This window comes from Brachyhypopomus gauderio, chromosome 17 (genome assembly GCF_052324685.1).
Source record: "Brachyhypopomus gauderio isolate BG-103 chromosome 17, BGAUD_0.2, whole genome shotgun sequence".
NCBI classification, from domain to species: Eukaryota; Metazoa; Chordata; class Actinopteri; order Gymnotiformes; family Hypopomidae; genus Brachyhypopomus; species Brachyhypopomus gauderio.
In genome coordinates this window covers 10,971,119-10,991,453 of record NC_135227.1, presented here as the reverse complement: position 1 = coordinate 10,991,453, position 20,335 = coordinate 10,971,119, and the positions used below count along the sequence as shown (strand labels likewise).

General features: G+C 48.1%; 1 protein-coding gene across 2 annotated transcripts in view; it reads left to right on the top strand.

The window, feature by feature from the left end:
- Positions 1 to 20,335, top strand: part of akt1 (v-akt murine thymoma viral oncogene homolog 1) — a 40,519-nt gene that overhangs the window by 8,692 nt on the left and 11,492 nt on the right. The window contains exons 3-9 of one of the 2 annotated variants that reach the window (XM_076977945.1): positions 10,019 to 10,147; positions 11,631 to 11,742; positions 14,727 to 14,853; positions 16,580 to 16,711; positions 16,949 to 17,014; positions 18,909 to 18,977; positions 19,097 to 19,222. In XM_076977945.1, the coding sequence (XP_076834060.1) occupies positions 10,019 to 10,147; positions 11,631 to 11,742; positions 14,727 to 14,853; positions 16,580 to 16,711; positions 16,949 to 17,014; positions 18,909 to 18,977; positions 19,097 to 19,222 (761 nt within the window). Of the gene's footprint in view, positions 1 to 10,018; positions 10,148 to 11,630; positions 11,743 to 12,128; positions 12,171 to 14,726; positions 14,854 to 16,579; positions 16,712 to 16,948; positions 17,015 to 18,908; positions 18,978 to 19,096; positions 19,223 to 20,335 lie in introns of those variants that run through there. The other variant, XM_076977946.1, reaches the window with a different exon arrangement.

Below are 20,335 nucleotides of genomic sequence, written 5' to 3'. Positions count from 1 at the left end.
GGTTTGGTCCATACATGGCAGGTTCTCTGGTTTGGTCGTGTTGGTGTGAGTTTTCCAGCTCCACAGAGACCGTGCCCTACGTGTTCTGTCCCTGAGCTCCTGCGCGATCTCTGTTTCTGGGGTTACATCGCTGCGTTTGTGTTTCAGCTACACGCATCTGTTCAGTCTTCTGAAGGTGTGCTGAAGGGAGTGTGTCGGCCATTTAAACACAAGCAGCATGAAATACATGTTCTTGCTCAATGTGTAAATGTGCTTTCGGTTTCCACTGGTCGCTTTAATTAAAGATCATTTAGTTACATCCAATAATTTCTTGCACATTTTGATGATTCTTGGCTTACGTTTGTCTTAAAGTTGTATGGTGGCCTTGTGAAGACATGCTCAGTATTGTACCTTGGTTAAGTAAATGTAAGGAATGATATCAAGAACAGGCCCCAGGAGAACATCGCGCTGGTCCCACAGGAAGTTCTTGAACTGAGAGGCTTTTCGTACCGCGCTGTGCTACTTTGAGTCCGTCATTTACCCTCGCTTTGACGTGATTTGGGCGAACGCTGACGTCACCCGCATGCCTGGGCCGTGCTCGAGGACGCAGCCAGGCAAAGCACTGTCTCACATGAGTAACTTTTTAGTTTTTTTTTTTTTGGCTTGATATTTTTATTTTATCTTTTATCATAGCTAGAACAACATACATCAAAGAGGCCACAATCCACCTTCCGGGAAACATGGCTGAGTCTTGAGCTAAACCTCTGAGTCTTTGCTGTTGTGGGGATTTTTTTGTTTGTTTGTTTGTTTGTTTGTTTTGTGGCTGAGGTTATTGAGTGGGCTCTCTTTCAGAGTAACGACTGCAACAAGCATGGTTTAGAGTAACATACTCGGGAAAGTGGGTGGGGGGTGAGGTAAAGATTTGAAATTGAAAGTGAAGATGTTCACGTGCCAGCCATTGGGGAAGAGATGCTGGCCCCTGCTGGGGAGCGTTGGGAGACCCTGCAGCTGCGGTGGGTGAGCCTCTGGTTGTGAAGCGCTCCATGGTGTTGGTCAGACTGGAGCTCAGGCCCGGGCCTGTTTGCTCCGTGGTGGTCGACTCGTGCACACCTGCGTGTCATTCTGTGGAAATCCCGGTGGTCTGAATGGGGTGTGGCTGTGTATGTGTATATCAGCTTTGAAATTGAAACTGTTCTTTGTTCAAAATAATGGCTTAAGTCTTATTCCTTCCTAGTAGACTAAGAGTATAAACCTAAAACTCTTCCCCCCCCCCCCCCTCTCTCTCTCTGTGTGTTCTGTTTTTAACCACCTGATTAGCACTGTCCCATTGGGGCACTGTTCTTAGCAGCTGACACCTTCCGGGTCAGGCTAGTCTCTCTCTCTCTCTCTCTCTCTCTCTCTCTCTCTCTCTCTCCTTTTTGGTGCTCTCTCTTGCTCCTGCCTGTTCAGGAAACCTCAATCCTTTTCACTGAAGCTTTTGTGCTACTCTATAAGAAACAGAAGCCGCTGCTGTCTCTAAATCACTCTCCTCGGTAACAAATATGGACTGCTCTTGGCTCTGCTGTGCTGAGTGCCTCGCCCTGACGGCATCACTTTATCACAGATGGATTTTTTATCGTGAAAAGTAGCATCCACAGTAGAGAAGTGCTGACTGTGTTTGAGCGGTGCTGTTCCGGAGGGCAGTGGCAGCGGTGGGGCAGGGCTCCCCGCGAGGAGAGCACTCTGTCTGGTGTCTGGAGGCCAGCGGGGTCCCTGGGCCTCGGGTGATAGCAGACAGACTCCTGCTAAATGTGCTGGAGAGATGTAAATTGCCGTGGTGCAGCTGTCGGGAGGGGGGGGGGGGGGGGGGGGGGGGGGCGGGGCTGTCGGGGACCAGGGTGGGGGTGCTTCGGGGGGGCTTGTTTTTGTGTGCATGTGCGTGTGTGTCTCTGTGTGCGCACCAGCAGGGTCCACCTCTGTCGCAGTCGGCCTGCTGTGTGCTTACTTCTCTGTGCACAAACCTCCTGCTCTGCAATTGTGCTGCAAGGGTCGGCCATTTTTCTCTGCTTTCCCTCTTCATCGTCAACATCTCTCTTTATTATTTTACCCCCTTGGCCCCTCACAGGCTTTCCTTCACTTCTGTTTGCCCTTTTTACTCCTCTGCTGTTACCCCCCCCACTCCCCTGCTGTCTCCTTTGGCAGTGTGCAGTTGCCGCCCCCCTCCCCGGAGTGCAGTGTGTGGGCCGGCTTCCGATTGGCGTGCCTCTCGGCCGGCCCACGCATCCATCATCGCCGCTGCTCTCCTCAGCAACTGGCCAGAGTGCAGCCAGCTTTCCGGAGCTTTCCGCGGTGCTGCGCGGTCAGGTGGCTGTGGGCCCGCTGGGCTGGGGTTCCAGAGCCGGGCCCTCCTTCGAGACGCAGCCCTAACACCACAGGAGACGCGCAGGTGTACGTGCACCGTCGGCTCTGAAGCGGCAGGCTGGTGGTGATGGAGGAAACTTGACTCGTGCGTACAGGTTCTTCAGCCCCTGCAGCCAAAATCTCGCTCGTATGTTCATTTAAAGGCCGTGGCGTTGCAATATTTTCATATAATTTAGGTTCGACGCATCATAACGGAGCCTTATTGCTTCGATCGGTGTCACGGCGACGGAGCTGTTGATGAAATCTGTCCATTTTGTGAATGAGGAACACAATGCATACCACGGCCGCATGGCTGCTTGGCAACCGGGTCTCTCCTTCCCTCTCCCCAGAACCAGGTCCAAATCAACTCACAAAGAGCAACAAGAATGTGCGGCACAAGTGAGGCGTGAGGAAGATCCCTCCTTTAAAGAGTTCCTTAACAAACCATGTTTGTCTGTAAAAACATGCAGCTGTTGGTCCTCCATAGCTGTATTGGACATCGGTGGCCAGGCTAGTCTTGGAGAACAAGATCAGACTCCACATAAATAGTGAGCATTGATTACAGAATTGTCCCCCCCCTCTCTATTTGTTTATTTGTTTCCTGTGCAGTATCCCATTTAACTAATCCATGGACCACTTGTTTACCGAAAGGGAAAAGGAGGCGGGGGGTGTGGGTGGGGGGGGGCAATGTGGGGGTCTGAAACAGAAGAAAAACCGGAGGGGGGGTGGAGGGAGGGTGCAGGACTTCACACAGTGTCTCTATGGTAATCAGCAGGTGCCTCTGGCCAGCGAGAAGAAGTGAGGGCTTTCTTACGAGCGTGAGAAAGAGGGTTCGACTCCTCTCCTCATCCTCCCCCCCAGACCCCCCCGTTTTTCCACCGTGTACTTGCCCACCCCAGCAGCAGTGGCAGAAAAAGGGAGAGAGAAGGAAAAGGGGGGGGGGGGGGGGGGCTGCACTGCCAAAGGCTCAGTCCCATCCAGCTGCGGGGGAGAAAGAAAAAGGGGCCAACAAAAGAGGGGAAGAAAGGATGCACGGAGGAGGGAGAGGCACGGGGACGGAGCCGGAGCTCCTGGGCGGTCGAGCGGGGCCGGGCGGGCTGTGCGGCTGGCTGGGGACGGGGACGTGGGCCACGGTGGGCCTGGCCGGGGTGTGTGGGGGGTGTGTGGGTGATGCAGCTCCAGGGCCCGGAGTGGAGAAGCCCACAGGGGGCTCCGCTGGGCCGCTGCTGAGAGACTCATTGAGATGCAGGACGCGGGACGGCTGCCACAGCTGCGGGATACCAGGCTGCAGTGCTGAGGGGGGAGACGGAGGGAGAGAGAGAACGTGTGTGTGCACGGGTGACCCTGTAGAGAGAAGGAAAAAAAGTGACAAAAGTGCACCCACCCCCCCATCCGCCTTCACAGTTTTTAGAGTTTAATTCCCTAAATCCTCAACCTTACTGCTACCCTCTTCAGAAACACCCCACCCCCTTCATTTCTTTTTCTTTCTCCTTTCTCTTTCTCTTTCTCTTTCTCACACACACACAGTCATCAGTGCTTCGTCCTCTTTTCTTATCCTGGGCAATGAATGGGGAGGACAGAACGCCACGGCTGCTCCCTCAGGAAGTTCTCTCTCTCTCTCTCTCTCTCTCTCTCTCTCTCTCTCTCTCTCACTCCCTCTCTGTCTCTCTTCCTCTGTCTCTCTCTTTCTCTCTCTCTCTCTCTCTCACTCCCTCCCTCTCTCTCTCTCTCTCTCACTCCCTCTCTGTCTCTCTTCCTCTGTCTCTCTCTTTCTCTCTCTCTCTCACTCCCTCCCTCTCTTACTCCCTCTCTCTCTCTCTCACTCCCCCTCTCTCTCTCTCTCTCTCTCTCTCTCTCTCTCTCTCTCTCTCTCTCTCCATCTCTGTATATACATCTTTGGGCATCTTTCTGTTAATCGCACCTTAACATTTCCTGTTTTTGCTCTCCTACTTGTTTTTTCTTGTTTTTTTCCATTTAGATCATGTTGTAATGGTTGCATCAGAGGACTATTGAGTGAATATTTCACCATTGTCCTGCAAAGACCCCGCCGGTCCTCCCATTGCACACACACACACACACACACACACACACACACACACCTGCATCTCTTCCTCGCTGGTGTTCCTTGCATTAGTCTCTCCTTCTTGACATTGTTTTCCTCCCATAATCTCCTCCAGGGCCCTTAATCTGCACATGCAGAAAGTGGTGTCTGAAATTCACACTCTCTGTCTGAGTCCTGATGTTCAGTCCTAATGAGAGGACGCTCTGCTGTCCACACTCCTCCAGCTGCGGTAGCTGAACGTCGTGTGAAACGATGGCGGCGCTCGCAGCGGTTCCCCTAGTCGCGGGCCAGGGTTCTGTGTGGTCGCTCCACCACACCGTCCTGCACTCAGCAAATTCCACCACCTGATTTTCGAGCTGCTCTGCGTTCATACCATCCATCAGTCTGGGACGCTGTTTTAAACGCTGTGTTAGCATTTCTGTTGAAGAGTCCTTTAATACCTAGCTGCTGTGGCTCGTATGCCATGGTGCTTTAGGTGATATTCAAGCTAGATGTTGCTGTCTGTTGGCACACGGTGCAGTGGGTGAGTTTCATGTGAGATCAGAAAATAATTTCTGAAATATTTATAAGACTCGTCAATGATTTGCTAAATGTAAGGTGCGTATGTTTGTACATGAGTGTGCGCATGTGTGTACACGAGTGTGCGCATGTGTGTGTTTTTAAGGGAGAGAGGGGGAGACTGCACTTGTCTCTCATTGGTTTTGGTACAGGTTGGACAGTATAGCAGTTGTCACATAGAGATGAATATTGTGTGTGTGCATGCGTGCGTGAGTTGTCAGATAGAGATGGATTCTCTTTTGAGTGCTAGAATCTTCCTCTTCATTATATTCCACTTTAGCCTGCGAGAATCCCTGAGCTTTGCAGCTGTTGAGCGCGTACAAGCACTCTATCAGGCTCTGACAGATCAACATACACGTGGCATCAGCCTACACACACACACACACACACACACACACACACACAAACTCGTCTCTATATGGAAACAGCTGTACAGTGTAAAAAGCAACACAACCATTCTTTGTATACTTTATTATACTATATACTAGCACATACTTCCTGTCACATGCCAGTGCATGCAGAAGAAGATGACTATCGCATGTTGCACGCTCTGATGCCCTCTGACCTGCAATAACCAGTTCATGGATGCCCCTAGATAAAGATGGATATCTCTTATCTCCACTATAGTAGTCAGACTCGGGTTCACTTCCTGTTTTCGAGAAACGGACAGTCTGTGATGGGAAGTGTCCGCGATGTTGCTATCGAAAGACTGCCGCGATGGATCATCTCGATAGGGCAGAGCTGCCCAATAGCACAGCATCTCCTGAACTGCCATTTCACACCAGACTTGTTTTGACTCTAATAAAGTACGAGTCCTTACCAAACATCATGGACTTCACAAGTGACGCATGTGAGCAGATAGAAATTCAATGTCAGGAAAAGCACCTTATTTTAAGAATCTTTTAAGTCTGCGTGAAAATGATTGTGAATACGTAAACAGTTGCATGAATGAACCGAGAAATGTCCACTGTCCGGTACATTTACGTCTTTTGCTTCATTGTTTTGAAGCTCGAAGTAACGCACAGTGGCTGTAGTGAACACTTGGCTCAACTTCTGCCCTCTCTGTCTGCGTGAAAAAGTGGAACATACGACGGTGAAAAAGAGGAAGACACGATGAAAAATAGGAAACGCGGGCGAATCTGATGGTAGTGCGTGGAAGTGGCGAACGAATTCACAGAAGTGATTAAAAGCTGGACTAAGTGAAGGAGAAGGCGAAAGAAATCACCAGACGGTCAGGCGGATGTGGTGGGCACATCTCGCGTCATGTGACGTACAGTCGCAAGAGAAAGCGTGTTTAGTAAACACCAGCATCCTGGCAAAGTTCCGACGCCATAGTTGTGGTAATGTGACGAGTGGGATTTGATGCCGCTCATTTATTATCCTTTTTTTGGGGTCATTTACATGAATAATTTTTAGATGTTATTCTATATACCCAGGCCTGAGGGGACATCTTCTGTGAATTTATATCGTGAATAGATAGTACATGATAACTTTGCACACCTTTCATGCGACTTTCGATTCTGAGTTTAATTTTTCGATATTTCATTTATTTAAAAATGTGTTGATCATTTATGGGGCACACTCCACAGTTTTTTGTCTTCTGAATTCTGGCTCAAATAAATAAATGGTAAGGTGTATATATATATAAGGTATATAAGCATATTCTTATATAAATAAGTGAGCAAAAGCAGTCTGCTATAGCCATAAACATGAATTTTCTTGTATAAAATCTTATATATATGAGAAATATGAGAGCATAGACATCCTTAGTAGATTCTGACAAAGCCTAACTAATTGCATATGTCATAGTGTTGTTCTGTCTTCATATCTATGGTGAAGTGAATTGAGGGCAATAAAATCTGTAAACTTCTCACCTGTACAATAAAATTATCCATGTACAGACCTTGGCAAATATATATTAATGAGTGCCTTGGTGTGAGAGTGAGAGAGAGGGGTGTGGTGTTTTGCCTGGGTATAGACACCTGGTGCTACATTCCAGTGTGATGTAGTCTCAACACAAACACTGTCTCTGTAAGAGGCTGACAAGAATTTTGGATCAAGGTTTTAAATTTAACATGGCAGGAATGATGTTGCATTAGAGTGAAAACATTATGGGTACTATATTGTTGTTGTGGCAATATATTTTTCAGCAATAAAACATTTTATTGTAATTTGACACAAGTGTTTGAAATGTCTAGAATTATTTTCGTAATAGTAAAGCAAAATGATTTTGCATTCCTCAGAGAAACAAAAGTAGGAATATCCCTCCAGCCTCTAGATCAATGTCTATATGAACATGATATTTTAAAAATTGAACAGGTTTCTGTTTCAAAACCTGATACATGTTTGTAGGTGGTTGTGTGTTTGTGTTCATATACTGTATGCATTTCAGGTCTTTTCAGGATTAGACTTTTGCACAAAAAGAGGATAAAATAAATTCTTAAGTCCTAACTTAAAATGATTAATTTCTTATTAATTAAGTTCTTTGTGTTTTTGTTTATGGCTTTGTTTGGGTGCGGATAAACCTTGTGTTGACAGGTTTAAATAAAGTTTTATGTTTGGACTGTGAGAGTGTCTGTGAGGGAGAGTGTACTTACAGTTCTGTGACAGGCAGCCATAATGGTGATAGTTGTGGTCCCCTGGTGCAAATGTGCATGGCAAACTGGGTAACACTGCATGTTATCACCAGCAAAGGTTGGAGATGACATGTAAAAGCAGCGAACAGCCCAACTGTGCCAACCTAGGCGGGCGACATGCGTCAGGCAGACCGGTGTTTGAGATCTGGACACACTGTTCCTTTGGGCAGAGGTCTGGCATGCGGATGTGCACATGCACTTGATGTCCACGTCTTTGAGCCTGCCCGGCTCTGTGTCATACACATACACACACACACACACACACACTTCTCCGTGTCTTTGAGCCTGCCCGGCTCCGTGTCATACACACACACACACACGTCTCCGTGTCTTTGAGCCTGCCCGGCTCCGTGTCATACACACACACACACACACACGTCTCCGTGTGTTTGAGCCTACCCGGCTCTGTACCCCTGTCCAGCGTTGCTGCTGTGGCGTTGTGTACATACTGTCCCGGGTCGGCTTGGCAGCTGGTCAGTTTCACATGAGGGAGGGAGAGGCAGGGAAGGAGGGGGTGGTGGGGGGTGTGGGCAGCAAGACAGGTGGGTCAGCCAAAGTTCTCCTGGGCTCCTGTCTCAAACGGCTCCTCCCCAGCCATGATGTCTGACGTTGCCCCAACACCTGATAGCAAAGCACTTTTAGGGATTATATCACCATAGATGAGCGAAAGGGAAGAACGTTGATCATACAATCATACCAACCTCTTTTAGGGGAAATGTGTGTACACGTGTATATAGATTCAATGTATATCCTCTCAGTTTCATTCTATTCAGTGGGTGTGATGGAGTCCAATTAAGCTAACCAGAGAAATCTGCTTATCCAGATCACTTCCTCCTCCCAGGAAGCCTTGTGACGGGGCAAACTTTCAAGCCACAGTTGGACACTGAAACTCTGAGACCCTTGTTCATGCCTAGTAGCTTCTAAAGCCAAGTGGGCTTTGGCAGCAGAACCTTCTTATGGGCAGAGCGGATGGCAGTGCGGGAGTTTAAACCCTCCCACCCGCCGATGAAAAATGGCTCCAGCCGCAACAACATATTGGACATCTGCTGCAAAATTACAAATTGTTACGCGGGCAGGAGCGGGAGGCGGTTCTCTCCAGTGTCTGGCTTCGCCTGTGCCCTCTCTGGTGCGTGGGGCGTCAGGTGGCCTGTGCTCGCCCTATGGGAGAGATGGTTCCACGCAGCTGCCTGGCTGGAATACGTCTCCACTCTTGGAGCTCCAGCAGGAGCATCAGTGATCTTCTCCAGCACTTCACCTTTATCAAAAACCAAACCCCCATTATTGAGACTGACAGACGCATGACTGGCTACTGTACCATCATGTTCTGGGCTATGTTGCAGTGTCCCTTTATAAGCTCAGAGATCAAATACATGTCTCTAATGCTCAATAGTTCAACTATATACTATACACATTTTTTTAAAATAGATCTAACCAAATATTCACTTGAATCTGTAACCTCAGAGGTTGATGAGATGGCATCTGTGTTCTGCTCTTGTGGCAAAGCCTCCGACCACCTCAACTCTGTTCGCCTGTTCGCCCCTGGAGTCAGCTCCGCCCCTCTAGTGAGCTCCGCCCCTCTAGTGAGCTCCGCCCCTCTAGTGAGCTCCGCCCCTGGAGTCAGCTCTGCCCCTCTAGTGAGCTCCGCCCCTCTAGTGAGCTCCGCCCCTGGAGTCAGCTCCGCCCCTCTAGTGAGCTCCGCCCCCCTCTAGTCAGCTGGTTCTCTTCATGGAGCTCATGGAGGCAGTGGAGCAGTTAAGGACGGCTCAGCTGCTGCGTGGGGTTAATGCTCCTCCACGGGTATCAACGCTGTAGCGTGTTACTCTCTCACAGCGCCGCACCACTCCAGCTTTCTGCAGACGCTTCGCTTCCGTCTCTTTTTTTTTTTCTAATGCGAAAGCGCTTTTTTTGTGTATACTTTGCAGCATCTGGCACATGACTCCTTCTGTTCTTAGGTAGAAGTGAACGGTTGTCACTGTGAGAGAAAGTGGGTTTTCTCTGGAGGTAGTGAGAAGATGTGAGTTGGCTGATTGGCACGTTGATGTGTTTTTGTAGCCCTCAATTATGGTAACGGTTCCGACAGTTGTGTGTGTGTGTATAAATGGATGAAATTGGACTGCCTAGTTATACAGGTGAATGCTTCAGTAAGTGAGCTGTGTTTAATGGCATTTAAAAAGTATAAATAATCAAGAGCTGCTCATTCTGTGGTCAGAGAACTCCTTTAACGAAGAACCTATTTCATGATTTGTAAAAAATAAAAACACCATTGTGAACTTATGCTGTCGGATTGATAAATAATTTAATGATGTTTACAATGAGAGTTGTAAATTTGTAATTAGAAAGTAAATAAAAACTATTGGAAATTAAACTAAAGCCAATCTGTGTGTGTGTCTTCTCTGGTCCACAGGAGAGTACATTAAAACGTGGAGGCCGAGGTATTTCTTGTTGAAGAATGATGGTACGTTTATCGGCTATAAGGAGCGGCCCCAAGACTTGGACCAGCTGGAGACTCCGCTCAATAACTTCTCCGTAGCGCGTAAGTGTCTCAGCATGACATCAATAGCATGAAGGCCGATACCACAGACTTGGGTCCAAGCCTTCTGAAAAGCCCAAATCGGGCATGACCAAGACAATTGGGGCTTTTGCTGGTATCACTTTTGACCCCCTTCTGACCCAGCACACAACAAGAGTCTACAGACATCGTCCCCTCCACATCGCCCTCTCCTTCCAAACTTCTGAGAAACATTGGCCCCTCCATCCCTGCTAAAACCGCTCGTATGATTGAACAGGCTAATTAGAGAGCCATATTGTTTGTTAAAGAAAACACTTCCTCCCTGACACCCGTGAGTTATAGTGGTTATTAAGTGCCTGATTCTCATTATTTATCTCGCTTCGCCTCTACAGTAGCAGCAGCAGCAGCTAGTCAGTCAGTCAGTGGGCGGTGCGGCTCTGCTGATGTTGGTACACCCCGATGACGGAGGTGCATGACGTGAGTCATTCAGGGTTGTCGATGAGCCCTGCTGGAACGCAGTGGTTGCCTCCACCCTGGTCCTCCATCTCCCTGACAGGCTTCTTATGCTGCCCCCCCCCCCTTATTGCCTCCACAAATGGTTTCCTTTCCCACATATGGCTGCAAGCAAGATTCTGGGACCCAGTTTTGTTTTAATGCTTCTATCGCTATATTGTTATTTGTTTTATTTGTTTGTCTGTTTTCTGGTTAGCCACTGTAGCTTATTTTTGTTTAGCCATTGAGATACACACAAGTGACTTGATAACTGCTGATGACATTGTGCTTTTTGGGGTTCTTTACCACGGTGTCTCCTCTGGAAGCAGGAAGACCACAAAAGTGCTGATTCATGAGACTTTAATGTTTAATGTTGGGTAGCTAATCCCCTGGAAGACCACATGACGTACAGATATCTTTTACACTGCTGATACAGAGGAAGATCTTGGTGACAACAGTCTCTCCTTGCAGGAAACTACTGTTGCTACACCAGTCCCTGAATTGGACATAGAACAATGCATCACAGTGTCCAGCTCAATTCAGAAAGTTACTGTACAGTATCATAAAGGTTATGTCCTGATGATCTTCAGCTACACAAAGGTCAAAAGGCTCTTAACAAATACTTGATACCAAACTTAGATTAAGTTGTGTTTTATTAGTATGAAACACATTGTAGAACTAACCTTAAAAGGAACCCCAGGACATGAGATGGAACTCTTTGAACTGAACATTGATGCTGTGTACAAAGCAAGCTGGACTGAGGCTGTCTGGACTCCCATGGTGCACCTGTTCTGTTGCAGCTCACCTGGGGAGCTTCCTCACTGAGTGTGTTTAATGCAGTGCTGGAGAGCAATGGAGATAAAGATAAATGGCTTTAACTATGAATCTCTCTCTCCCTCGCTCTCTCCCTGTCTCCCTCTCTTGATGTCTCTCTCTCTCTCTCTCTCTCTCTCTCTCTCTCTCTCCCTCCCTGTCTCTCTCTCTCTCTGGCGGGGTCCTTCCTGGACGTGTCTAGAGTGTCAGCTGATGAAGACGGAGCGGCCCAAGCCCAACACATTCATCATCCGCTGCCTGCAGTGGACCACCGTCATTGAGCGCACCTTCCATGTGGACACGCCAGAGGAACGGTCAGACTCGCATGTACACACACACACACACACACACACACACACACACACACACACACACACATACACACACACCTTCCATGTGGACACGCCAGAGGAACGGTCAGACTCGCATGTACACACACACACACACACACACACACACACACACATACACACACACCTTCCATGTGGACACGCCAGAGGAACGGTCAGACTCGCATGTACACACACACACACACACACACACACACACACACACACATACACACACACCTTCCATGTGGACACGCCAGAGGAACGGTCAGACTCACATGTACACACACACACACACACACACACACCTTCCATGTGGACACGCCAGAGGAATGGTCAGACGCGCATGTACACACACACACACACACACATACACACACACACACCTTCCATGTGGACACGCCAGAGGAACGGTCGGATGCGCATGTACACACACACACACACACACACACACACACACACACACACACACATTCCCTAGACCAGTTAGATGCATGAATGCTATATGACTTGATCTGCACTATGGGTCTAGCAGCAACAAGAAATATAGGGCCGCATTGATAATAAATGTGTTATAATGAAATGATGTTTACTGCCAGCAGTGGGAATGAGGTTTGGGAGCTCACCAGGCCAAAATAACAAACAAAAACCTGCAACTAAAAAAAGCTGATAACTTTCCTAAGAACTGGACTAGTAAGCACAAAGTTGCCAGATGAAGTCCCCCCAACCCCCCCCCCCCCCCCCCCCTTTGCCAGTTTACTAATGTTGGGCCCCTGAGAAAGGCCCCCAGATGCTTGAGTTGTAGTTGGTCACAAGGAGCTTTGGATAAAAGCATTTGTTAACCCTCTACTGCACGGTGTTGCCATATGGCAACATACCATTTCTTTGCAATTTCCTGGTATTTAAAAAGAAACTTCAATACTGATTGGCTTTTACATAGAACCTGGGGCCTTAGTTTAACCAATTATGTGCTTGGGGGACATCACATGACATTTATTCCTTCCAAAGTCGTGCCTTTTCCCACACTGTTCCCATACTGAGGTCACCTGACGAAGAGCTGCTCAATCTACAATGATTTTGCCATTTTTTCGTCCATTTACAGCATTACAAAAAATACTGACAGATTCTGTGGGGCGTTATGACTTAATTTTATTAGAAAAATGTTTACATTATGATAATATTGTCTTTTTATTCAAAAAATTAGGTGCGTTGCCAAATGGCAACATCGTGCAACAATGGAACAATATAGTCAGTGGAGCTAGACAGACACATAGATAGATAAATGGTGTAGGACTAGACAGATATGTTTACAGATATGCTTATATGCTTACAAATATGTTTATTCTTTTGTGTACCATGTCATAAGATAAATGGCACAAAGTGGTAGGCCACGTAAACTGACGGAGTGGGGTCAGTGGATGCTGAAGACCTGTGAAGAGGTCGCCAACTTTCTGCAGAGTCAATCACTACAGACATCCAAACTTCATGTGGCCTTCAGATTAGCTCAAGAACAGTGTGCAGAGAGCTTCATGGAATGGGTTTCCATGGACAAGCAGCTGCATCCAAGCCATGCATGTACAAGTGGAGGGAGATTATGGTGTGGGGTTGTTTTTGAGGAGCTGGGCTTGGCCCCTTAGTTCCAGTGAAAGGAACTCTGAATGCTTCAGCATACCAAGACATTTTGGACAATTCCATGCTCCCAACTTTGTGGGAACAGTTTGGAGCTGGCCCCTTCCTCTTCTAACATGACTGTGCACCAGTGCACAACGCAAGGTCCTTGGAGTAACACAAAGACATGGATGGTAGAGTCTGGTGTGGATGAACTTGACTGGCCTGCCCATTACCCGATAGAACACCTTTGGGATGAATTAGAGCGGAAACTGAGAGCTAGGCCTTCTCATCCAACATCAGTACGTGACCTCACAAATACGCTTATAAAGAATGGTCAATATTCCCTATAAACACACTCCTAAACCTTGTGGACAGCCTTCCCAGAAGAGTTGAAGCTGTTCTAGATGCAAAGGGTGGACCAACGTCATATTGAACCCTATGGATTAGGAATGAGATGTCACTTTTTATTACAAATTTCTCATTGATTAATCAATTGTAACATTTTCCAGTGAACAAAACTAATTATACTCATCTATGAAAGTTCTATGATCTGTATGATCTTGTTTCCATTGTTGCACAATGTTGCCATATGGCAACGTACCAAAACGTACCCCTTAAAAAATAAATATTTCTAAAAAAACTTTAAATATGTAAATCTAAGTTCATTTTAAGTGATAAAAAACACTGTAAAAATTTTTTACATGTTGGTGTAATAATGCGTGCAGTAGAGGGTTAAATGCACTGAATATAAACGTAAAAGAAAACCACAACCCTTCCTTCCCCTTTTCCCTGACCCATATAAGCAGGAGAGAAAAAGTGTGCAGCCAAAGACACGTCAAACTCAAACTAGACAGGAAAATGGCAGACCAACTAGAACAGGGAGAGCAGTAGCAGATGAAGAGTACAACGATGGTGAAACCTGCATAAACATGGACCAAGAGACCCAGGGCTAGTCCATCTACTGGAGGTTTCAATGGGCCTTGGATGCAGGGGAGAAAAGATGAAGCAGCCAGTGACTGGGGCATCAGGGTGGTTAGGATGAAGAGCCCCACCTGGTATCTTAACAGGAGCCACGGGAGGGCCATTTAGATGTGGCACCTGTAACACACAAATCAAACCAGGACAAACGAGGGTTTTTACCATGCCCACGCACACACACACACTTTTCCATGTGGAGACTCCAGAGGTGTTGTGAGACTCTCACACAAGCTCGCATGCTCCTTCCATGGCTCTGTGTTGCACATTCAATCATGGGACTTTACGTGGTGTGTATGGGGTACGCTTATCTTTCCTCCATACATCTGGCTAACGTATGAGCTCACGTCGGTGTGTGGCCTGACCGTGCCTCCTTTCTCCAGGGAGGAGTGGACCAAAGCCATCCAGGCCGTGGCTGAAAGTCTGCAGAAACAAGAGGAGGAGCTGATGGACTCTTCCCCCGACCCCATGGACATGGAGATGTACCTCACCAAACCCCGGCTCAAAGTGGTACGTCCCGCAACCGTTCGACCGGTAACCAGGCCCGGTGTCCTTGTCTTACGTTCTCTTGTCCTTGGGCTCACCTAGCCAAGGTTCCTTACATAACTGCATTCTTACAATGACTCTTTGAACACTAGGCGCGAGTATCTGCTGCGTGTGTCAGCTGGAATCTGCAGCGTTCCTCTGTGTGAACCGTAGGCAGTGCAGGCAGCCTGATGAAGTTCCACCCTGTCTTAACAGTCTGAAAACACGGCCACATTCATGGAGCTTGGCATAAGAGTAGCGTCCATGAACGCCATATCTGCTGTAACTGGTCTGACGGGGTTTTGTTTTTTTGTTTTTTTTGCTTCCATGAGGGCGGTATCATCTGTCGTTTGATAATTGATATTGCAGTGTTGACCACAGCCATAGTAATACCACCAGAGTGATCTCACAGAAGCCCAGACTTCAGCTCATTACCGTGTCACTTTCCTGTGCTATGGTCATCCAGACCAGTCTCAGACAGTAAGCTATGTTCAGTTCTGCGTGCTTTTGATGGATCGCGGCATTGGTTTGATATAACAGGCATAAATCAAGTTGTTATAACTTTGAGCATTTCACTTTGAGGTCATCACTGTGTCTTTAAAGGAATACTCCAACCCTGAATCTCAAGAATTCTACTTTTTTTTTGCCTTTGGTAATTTGTAATTTGATTTTAGAGTTGCATGTGACTCAAAAAATGATTTCTTTTAGACCACAGGGCATCATTTCAAAATCAAAAAGTGCTTTTTTGGAGCCCTTAGCTGTTACTGTTAATGAGTTGGGTAATGATTGGGCTATTAATTCCATGCCATGGTCTGGGCAGTCCATGACTCTTTCACCTGACAAACCAAAAGAACGGATTGGATTGACCGCTCCGAGACTGATTCTGCACGACTTCTACATATCTTTGTGCATATACTACACTCACAATGAGCATTTTGTATCCAAATACGTCCGTCGGTGGTTCTGTAGTTCAGCTCAATACTGGTTCACTTCTTGTGGGATCGTTTCTACCTCGTCGTCAGACATGTTTGTTGATGTAAAATTAGAATGTCCTGCTTGTGGAAGGTGAGCTTCTAAGTAGGGGCACTGTGGCTGTAGAAGCTCTGATGGACCACATGTATGCAGAGCTGCTAGCTTACATTTTTGGGCAATTGTTTAAAAATACTTCAGAATAATTCACTAAATAATTTATGTACATGATGTCAATTATTTTTATGCCCGTAGACTTCCTGAAAGTGCTTTTTTTTTTTTTTTTGCTTGGTAGCTTACACGTTTTTTTCTCTGCGCTATTTTAGCCTGTTTTGGTGATAGTGATCATGATGTAAAGGCAGTTTAACTGAAGTGTTCTAAAAAAAGAAGACCTTCTCTGGGCTTTAACAGACAGACTGGTCCTGACCTCTTCACAAACCCCTACGCTTCATTGCTGCTTTTGCTTGGTTATGCCGGGTCCTTTCACCACCCTCCCCTCAGTGTCTCGTGTGCAGGTATCTCCTGCCCACCCTGCAGCCCTGGTGCTGTAGAGGTCACACATGGCTCTCGTGTGTGGGAGATCCCTCATGAGGGCCCATGCCAAATGTGCACAGCACAGACAGAGATGTTGTGTAAACACCTCGAAGGCACAAGCAATGCTGCCTCGTCACCGTGTGTAAGTTGCGGAGCTTGTGTTGTCGGGACCCGTTTGTTGACGCACTCGGATGGCGTGTCGTTTCAGACTATGCATGACTTTGAATACCTCAAACTCCTTGGGAAAGGCACTTTTGGCAAAGTCATTCTGGTGAAGGAGAAGGCCACGGGGAAATATTACGCCATGAAGATCCTGAAGAAGGAAGTGATCGTAGCAAAAGTAGGTACAGGGTGGAGGGTCAGGATGAATGTGTGTGACAGGATATAGCTGAGAGCTTGTGAGTGTCCTTGTACCAGGTGTGTGTGTGTGTGTGTGTGTGTGTGTGTGTGTGTGTGTGTGTGTGTGTGTGTGTGTGTGTGTGTGTGTGTGTGTGTGTGTGTGTGTGTGTGAAACTGCATCTGTGTGAGAGCACACATTATCCAAGTACACTACCACTCTTTGTGATCTGTCTCTCAGGATGAAGTGGCTCACACACTCACAGAAAACCGCGTGCTCCAGAATTCTAAGCATCCCTTCTTAACGGTGAGGCTCTGTATACACACACACACACACACTCCTCTCCCACTTCTTTCACTTCCCCCACCTCTTAAACATCTCCTGTATATATTTTCTGTTGTTTACCATGATTCTCTTATTTTATCATAACCAGTTTTGTATATGAGATGTTCGTCAATTCCCTTTACTTGTTTTGAGGGAAATGTGTAAGTTTCCAGCAGACTACATGAAACGTGGAATCAGAGCATGTGCAATAGTTAATGAACCACAGCTGCATTGGTAAAGTCAATTAGGTATAAGACTCAGGTGAAACACGTAAGTGCTCAAGTAATCAGTTAAGCAGACCAATCAAATGATACATCCTTTGGAAAAGATTTGAGCCACACTGATTAAAAGGGAGAGGAAACAAACCAAACCACTGTCGTGCCAAGCACACGGATCAACAATGCTGAGAGGAAACGAGACCTCCATGGACATCAGGAAGGAGGTGGTGACAGCCCATCAGTCTCAGAAAAGCTACAAGACCTTTTCCAAAAGATTCCAGCTCCATCCATCCACTGTAAGACAAATCATTTACAAATGGGGGGCACTCAGCATCACCACAACTCTGACCAGAAGTGGATGGCCATCAAAACTTACACCAAGAAGCACCAGAAAACTAATAATTCAGGTAAAGGCCACCTCGCACATCACATCCAGAGCATCTGGGAGAAATATACATTTGTCTACAATCAGGCAAAAGATTTAGTGGATAAAAGGCTCTTCTCTCAAGAAAGAACAAAGTTGCATGTTTAAACTTTGCCAGAAAGCAGTTGGACCAAACCAGAGGCATTCTGGAAGTCAAAAATTCAATTATTTGGCCCCAGTCACAGGCACCATGTTTGGAGAAAAGTCAACACTGCATATAAAAAGAAGAGCCTCCTCCAGACAGTGAAGCATGGTGGTGGAAATGTGAAGGTCTGGCCTGCATTTGTGCCTCCAAACCTGGACGACTCCATGTTCTCCCAGGAACCTTCAATTCCCAGGCCAATCAACAAATTCTTTACCAGAATCTCCCATCAGTCAGGGAGTTGAACTTGGGACAGAAATGGATTATGCAGCAACATGAGATGCATTCCAGCAAAACTACCAAGGATTTGCACTGTGGATTGTCCCAGTCAAAGTCCGGATCTCAATTCAATGGAATTGATGTGGCAAGATCTGAAGTGAGAGTTTTGCAAGGAGGAGTGGGCAAAAATCCCAAAAATCAGATGAGGCACTCGTTTGTGGTTACAGAAGATGTTTGGTTGAAGTAATGGCTGCAAAAGGATGTGCCACAAGCTACAAAATAAAGAGTTCACATTCTTTTTTACTTTTACTGTGTGTGTGTGTGTGTGTGTGTGTGTGTGTGTGTGTGTGTGTGTGTGTGTGTGTGTGTGTGTGTGTGTGTGAATTTTTATATTAAATAGTTATTCTTGTATATTTCTATAGTGAGGTGGAGGTGTGCAGCCCTCTCAGAACCAGTGTTTGTCTTTACTAGGCAGTTTCCCAGCAGAGCAGACTGGGAATACTTACTTCACAATCAGGGTGCTGCCTGTGGTATTTTAGCCCAGTATGAACAAGGGGAGTTCTGATGTCACATCAGCGCTAGATCCATCCGCTCTCTCCACTCATCCCCAGGGTGACCTCTGCTATTTCCCCCTCATTATTAGTGAGAAAAGCATTGCTCCCTCTTGAATATATGAAAGACAGAAAAATGAGTATGTTAGAAGGTGCTGAATGTAAAACCGTACTACGTCGCCATTCGTGTCAACATTTCCGAGACTAACCAGAAGCTAATGGATTCAGATGCAGCTCTGGGATGCTTGTATTGAACTTAACACTGAAGTTAGCGAGACCTTGTCGAGTCCTTTTAAACGTTTCATTGACTTTCTCTTTGAAGGGGCTGAAGTACTCGTTCCAAACACACGACCGCTTGTGCTTTGTGATGGAGTACGCGAATGGAGGAGAGGTGAGTGTGCCCACGTCTGGTGCATGCGTGAGCTGATTGATCTAGCCCCTTAAGTGAGTCCCCAGCTGGGACCGGATGCTGGAAACAGTCTCCCCAACCCTCCTCCCCTCCGCCCACAGCTTTTCTTTCACTTGTCGCGGGACCGGGTCTTCTCGGAGGAGCGGGCGCGCTTCTACGGGGCGGAGATCGTCTCGGCGCTGGACTACCTGCACTCGGAGAGGAACGTGGTCTACCGGGACCTAAAGGTGATCGCCCTCGCAGTCCAGCGGAGCTGGGGCCGGTGCCATGTGGGCCGCTCCAGAAAGTAGGAAGGCCAGATGCTCAGTGCACATGCTCCCTGAGGCAGGGCTGGTGATGCCCTTCTACACTGTAGAACGGTCCTGGGAGCACCCACACATAATATGGGGGGCACGTCTCTCGTACCCACCCACACACCCTTCCCCACCAACACACCCCTCCCACTCTAGTACCCACCCACACACCCCTCCCACTTTCGTACCCACCCACACACCCCTCCCACGCTCATACCCACCCACACACCCCTCCCACTCTCGTACCCACCCACACCCCTCCCACTCTCGTACCCACCCACCCACACACCCCTCCCACTCTCGTACCCACCCACACACCCCTCCCACGCTCATACCCACCCACACACCCCTCCCACTCTCGTACCCACCCACACACCCCTCCCACTCTCGTACCCACCCACACCCCTCCCACTCTCGTACCCACCCACCCACACACCCCTCCCGCTCTCGTACCCACCCACCCACACACCCCTCCCGCTCTCGTACCCACCCACCCACACACCCCTCCCGCTCTCGTACCCACGCACCCACACACCCCTCCCGCTCTCGTACCCACCCACCCACACACCCCTCCCGCTCTCGTACCCACCCACCCACACACCCCTCCCGCTCTCGTACCCACCCACCCACACACCCCTCCCGCTCTCGTACCCACGCACCCACACACCCCTCCCGCTCTCGTACCCACCCACACACCCCTCCCGCTCTCGTAACCACCCACACACCCCTCCCACTCTCGTACCCACCCACACACCCCTCCCACTCTCGTACCCCCACACACCCCTCCCACGCTCATACCCACCCACACACCCCTCCCACTCTCGTAACCACCCACACACCCCTCCCACTCTCGTAACCACCCACACACCCCTCCCACTCTGGTCCCCACCCACCCACACACCCCTCCCACTCTGGTCCCCACCCACCCACACACCCCTCCCACTCTGGTCCCCACCCACCCACACACCCCTCCCACTCTGGTCCCCACCCACCCACACACCCCTCCCACTCTGGTCCCCTCCCTCTCGTCGCTGTGCCCCGGCCTGG